We start from the raw sequence: 6118 nt of genomic DNA, 5'->3' as shown, positions 1-6118 counted from the left end.
CTAGCAGCTGCGCATGTTGAGCAAGAACACCCTGCACTGCACCAGCCGCCTGAACAGCAGCTCCAGCCCGTCCTCCAGCTGCTGGATCGTGTCGCCCAGTGCCCGAAGCTCTCGCTGCACCCGCACCGCGGCCTCGCCGTCGTGCGAGTCCTTGGACGGCAAGGAGGCGGCGGTCTCGTCGGCGTCCTCGCACGCCACCCGGGCTCTCTTCCGGAACACCCACGCCACGCACGTGGACCAGCTGTTCGCCGGACGACGGGGCCCTGCTGCCGCCACACGCCGGGACAGCGCCGTCACGACGCGCTCCAGCACGGCAACGGTGAGCCGCCGCGCCTCCAGCAGCGCGTGCCCGCCGGTGTCCGCCGCCCGCTCGGACGTCCTGAAGCCGGCGCGGCGGCGCTGCCTCCTGGCGTCCGCGCACGCCCGCTCCGCAAGGCGCGCGTACGTGCGCGCGGCGCGGTCGGCCGCCGCGCCGTCCCGGCGCCGCACGGCCGCCTCGACTTCGAGCGCGCACGCGCGCAAGCCGCCGAGCGCGTCCCGTGCCGCGGCGCACGCGTCGAGCAGCGCCACGGAGGCCTCCAGCTCGCCTTCCACCTGGTCGGCGCGCGCGGACCTCGCGAGCGACTCGGCGTGCTCGTACACGCGCGCCACGCCCTCCAGGGCGCCGGCCATCGCCGCCGGCGAGGCGCAGGGCGCGATCAGGACGTGCTGCCTCAGCCTGCACAGCTGCTGCTCCGCCGTCGCGCAGTACTCCATGCCCATGGCGCGCCGACCGATCACTTCACTGCCGGCGTAGTCCGTCCGTACGTTGGTGACGGATTCGCAGTACACTTGTCAAGCTGCTCGATCCATGGCCGGACTGGCCGTGCGATCGCATATATACCCTGGGCATGCACGCAGCTAAACATGGCAGGTTTCCCGGGCGCTGTCATGTCGGCGGCGGTGGGCCGGCCGGCAACGGCCTGGCTGGCATGCCACCCGCGGCCGGAGCAGCCCAAGACGCACGACGGAGGCACGTACTAGGAAGCGTCGCCCGAGTGCGCCGCGGTTGAAGTGGTTGGGCGTGCATGAACGTACGCACAGCACAGGGTACGTGGCGTCTCCATGGCCGGCGGCGGCGAATTGGCGAAGCTGCCGCGGCGTTGCGGCCAGCACAGGTGCAAATCATTGGCTGCGCGCCAGGCTACCGGATCGCGTACGGGATTATCCATAGAAGATCGGTCGGACCCGTACAGGCCTGCGATTCTGCCGGGAGATTTCAGGGTTCCAGATGGACATGCTTGGATTGTTAAATGGAGGAGGAGATCCTCGGCAGGGTCTAAAGGAGGTGGACGACGAGATCAGTCTTGTACTCTTGTGCTGGCCTGATACGGTGACCACCCCTAATCATGAGAGGTTAGTGTGTCTGCCTGTCTGAATCCCCTGCATTATGAGGGAGGATCAGAGTAGTACGTGTCAGAGTAGTAGGGGCCGGCCATCATGGTGGAGTAGAGTACTAGAAGAGTACCCGTCTGGATTATTGTTAATCTGAGCGATGCAACAACAACCTTATTACAACCTCATTCAGTTGTGAGCAAACTGAACAAATAGCCCGTCAGCTGTGCTGCACATTGGCCGGGGAACCAGCGGACATCCACGACCAAGTTGTAGTCAGTCGCCCATAGACTAAGGCCGTGTTTAGATGAAACGTAAAAAAATTTTGTGATGGAATCTTACTAATTTGAAATACTAAATAAAGTCTATTTACAAAACTTTTTGCACAGATGGGTTGTAAATCGCGAGACGAATATAATAATGCTAATTAATCCATGATTAATCCATTATTAGCGTATGGTTACTGTAGCATCACTGTTGCAAATTATGGATTAAGTAGGCTTATTAGATTCGTCTCGCGATTTACAGCCCATCCATACAAAAAGTTTTGTAAATAGACTTCATTTAGTACTCCATGCATGTGTCCAAATATTTAATGTGACGTTTTTTTTTGCGTTTACGGGATTTACGAGTTGTGATCTAAACATTGGACGACTGATCATGTGTAAACACACAGTAGTGATGTCAAAGGTAGAAGAAAAGACAGATGATTTCTGGAAATTTCAGTGTTTGTTCGAACTTTGTTTGTTTACTGGAAGGATTCCGGGTAATAAATGCTCTCAAGCAGTTAAATCAACGATCTATATGTCTGTTTGTCTGTCTGAACGTCATTACCCGATGCACGGTTCGTTTTCAAGCATTAGCTAGTATCTAATAGGCATTAATCATAACAAAGTGGCTCGGGAATGCTGGGAATCAAGAAAGAGTTTTTTTAAAACAAGGTTTTCTAGAGCAACATACTCCCTCCGTATTGCAAAGAAAATCGTTCACACATCGACACGATCTACAAAAATAAGTTTGACAATTATCCTTTTGCTAAAAATATTATAAATATAGTCAATATATACTTTTATGGAATTGCATTTTTTACATCGCTTTCATATTTTCAAACTCATCCCAAAAGAATTTATTTATAATTAAAGTTTAAAATATTTGACTTAATCCAAACTCAAAACAACTTCCTTTACAATATGGAGGGAGTGTTTTGATACTACTATGAGCTCTTTTAGGAGTAGTTCGACCATATCCTTTCTATGTTACCGGATGTAACAAACATGGCCCCATTGAGGCCATTTCGAGTAATTTTGGTGATCGAGTGACAACGCAATTAATGAGACTAATGAGTTTGCGAGATCATATTTGTAGGATTCTTTAGGTCCCTTGGACGGAGTCCAAATCATATCCGAGACGCCCAAACCACCGTCGAGACACTCAAGTCATAGGGGAAAAGCAGAGATAGAATATATTTGAAGTGTCCAAATGACCGCTACGACGAGTTGGACAAGTGCAAACAAGGAAACATGAAAAAACAGTGTGACCGGATAATCCGACACCCCTATCGTCGGACTATCCGACGTAGGCATTCGGATGATCCGACGCCAGAAAAGAAGGGTCGGACTATTACTCGGAGCATTCTTCAGAAAGGATGTTTTCACAGGGTTGAAAGTTTCTTCAGGATCGGATAGTCCGACGCTATCAAGGTGGACCGTCGGAATAATGCATAGGAACAATGACAATGATCAGTGCCGTTGCTTTGGAATTCAAATTTAAACTTGAGTACCGGATGATCCGACGCGTGTTTTGAAGGCCGTCGGACTAACTCGTCGGATGAATGACGTCAGCAAAAGTTGCAAAGAGTAATGGCTCCTGTGGAGATCACAGTGGGGTCGGATGATCCAACGCCTAGTTCTCAGTGCCGTCGGATTATCCGACGCCTACGCAGAAAAAGGGATAACGGCTACTCAACGGCTAATCTGAGTTGGTGGCCTATATATATGGCTTCCCCCGGCCATTTTGGAGTTGCTGGAGTTCAGAGAAGTCCCACACACATCCAAGAACACCTCCAAGCCAACCAAAGTGCTTATTGATCACATCCTTAGGTTTAGCACATGCTTTGTGAGTGTTAGTGCTAAATTAGCTCTTGAGTGAGTGAGTGAGCAAGGTTGTGTGCCTTGTGCCTTGGTTCTAGAAGAGAGCCACCTCTTGTACTTGGTGTCCCGGCCCCTTGGAGTCTTGGTGGCTCACCGGCAACGTCATCGACCCTCCGGCTTGGTGTGGAGCGACGACGACATCTTTGTGCGGGGGACATGGATACCCCCACCCTTCTTGGTGAAGCTTCTTAGTGGAACCTGGGGCCAAGGTGACCGTGATTGTGTTCACGGAAGAGATTTGGTGGCCGAGAAGCAATACTCTTTGTGAGTGATTCAACAATGTGGATGTAGGTGAGCCTTCGTGGCTAACCGAACCACGGGATAAATCCTCATGTCAAAGAGTTTGCTTCCTCTCATCCCTCCTTTAAGCTTCCGCATTTCATAATGCAACTTGTGTGCCACTACTTTTCTAGAGTAATTTCTTGATTGAATTAGCTATAGGTTGCATAACTCTTTCGGGACGAGGATTTGCACACTAGGTGAACCGTAGTTGCACATCTAAATAGCATGATCTATTTTACGTTTTGTGCAAATTAGTTGGAGCTCGAGGTTAAGGTTTTTAGTTTGCCTAATTCACCCCCTCCTCCTCTTAGGCTACGAGCACCCGATTCCTTTCACCGGACTACTACACAAAATTATGCATCGGACTACATAGTTAGAAATTTTATCTAACCTCTGTTCCAAAGTACGAGTTGTTTTAACTTTATCCTAAGTCAAGTTCTCTAACTTTTATCATGTTTGCTGAAAAATATATAAACTGAAAAGAGAAAGAATTGAAGTACTTAAGATCAGGATAACATAGAACTGCTGCTATCAACATGAAGCCAATCAACTAGCAAGATGCATATGGTCTCTTCTTGAGAATATGCACGAGAGCACGGTACCTGCAATTCCATTCAAGAAAAAGAAAATAAAGAATCTCTCTCACACACGCGCACACATATACACAACCCTTTAATAATTTAAGGAAGTGATTCATGTTACATATCCTTTAATCATCTCATGTGCTTGAGACCACAGCTCTTCATATCTCACCTTGTCAACCTCTGACCTGAACCTGAAACAAGCACAAGCTTCTTCTGCACCTTCACCGTCTCGCGTGTCGCCAAGTCATCGATGTCCATCAACCTAAGGTCTTTGTCCAAGTTTTTACTGTCATACAAAATTAGCTACCTTCCTCCACTCTGACCTTTGATGCTCCCAGAGGCTCATACCATTGGAGGTTGTCAAAACCTGCATTGCGCCTACTACTTTGGCCTCCGATATTCTCTCCATGTTGATAGGAAGTGCTCCTAATAAGCGTCCAGGTGAAAATGGAGGCACCCCATCATCCGTCACTTCAGTTCCCAGTAGGCGCTAATGTAAAGGTGTCTCTCTCTCTCGCTCTCTCTCTCTCTCACACTCACACACACACACAGCAGTGTCACTTTCAGCGTGGAAGCCTCTCCCTGGCCAAGACTCCCAGCTCTCTGCGCTCACACGACCACGATGCCCTTCGAATTCCCGGCGCCACGCCACATGACGTCTATCTTCTTCGGCGCTGACGCTCGTGAGCTCGCCGAACCGACCGAGCTGCTCGCTGATTGCAGCAACACGTTGCCATCAGAGATTATACACGGCCAGAAAATCTCTCCGAGTTCTATCAGGCAGAGGCACTTCTCTGGCGGTGAACGCCGCCGGCGTATGACGACGGGCGGCCGGGCGTGCCGGCCCTGTGCCGCACGCTCGGGCACGCCGCTGCGGGCGTGTGCGGCCAGGTGCGGTGGATCAGGCAGCAGCTCAACAATCTCTAGGACCTCCATGTCTAGCGTGGTGGAGGTCAGCGCGGCGTGGTCACCATCGACGACGCCAGCCAGCCAGCCAGTGCTCTCGGGGTGGATGTCGTTTCATTTGCCAATCCGGGGGTGGACGGTGAATGAAATACCGTCCACCCTTGGGCCTCTCCTGTCTGTTGGATGGGACTCGGGCGGCGTGGATCGACTGCAAGGCGACAAGGCCCCTCGCATTCCTCTTCTCGCGCTGACCCACGGAAGAAGGAAGAAGCTCTGTTCCATGACAAGGCCCGACGTTTTGGCCAACGCGTGGCATCCCGACGGCTGCCTGCCTCCGCTCGATGTCGTCGGCGTTGGCCACGGCACGGTGCTCGGCTCACTGGCGGCGCATACCGAGCTCGCGGTGCAATTCATCACTCGGGCTGTCTTGCAGTCGCTGCGAGCGCAAGATCATCCAGGACCAGGACGGTCCAACGTCTCACTCATCCCCGCTGCGAACGCCGGCCGGCCGCTTCTAATCTACGGCCAGTCTGGCAGCGGGAAAGAACCTCCGACGACAATAGAGAACTAGCTACCACTTTGTTCCGGCGGGGGTTTGAGGCCAGCCGACAGAGCACGGCGCCATGCTTTGACTCGACTCCCGACCGGAGTTCGAGGCGACGGGCCGTCACACTCATACGTACTACGTTTCAAAGTGTTGGATACATACCATACTCGGAGTCGTTTGGTCTCCTTGTCGACACGGATCGGCACGGCATTGATATATACCATACCCATAAAAAAAAGTATAGAGAAAGACAAAACAATAGGGATAGTTGATGG

General features: G+C 51.9%; 1 protein-coding gene across 1 annotated transcript; it reads right to left on the bottom strand.

Annotated features, from left to right (window-relative positions):
• LOC120678310 lies at positions 1-762 on the bottom strand. The gene has a single exon (XM_039959435.1). The coding sequence runs from the start codon at positions 760-762 to the stop codon at positions 1-3; it is 762 nt and encodes a 253-aa protein (XP_039815369.1).
• Positions 763-6118: the final 5356 nt, after the last annotated feature.

This window comes from Panicum virgatum, chromosome 6N (assembly GCF_016808335.1).
Source record: "Panicum virgatum strain AP13 chromosome 6N, P.virgatum_v5, whole genome shotgun sequence".
Classification (NCBI taxonomy): domain Eukaryota; kingdom Viridiplantae; phylum Streptophyta; class Magnoliopsida; order Poales; family Poaceae; genus Panicum; species Panicum virgatum.
Note: the sequence above shows the minus strand (reverse complement) of the source record. Positions and strands in the feature narration are given on the sequence as shown.

Bases quoted from the DNA above. Each gene is read 5' to 3' on its own strand.
- LOC120678310 (XM_039959435.1), bottom strand. From the start codon at position 762: ATGGGCATGGAGTACTGCGCGACGGCGGAGCAGCAGCTGTGCAGGCTG.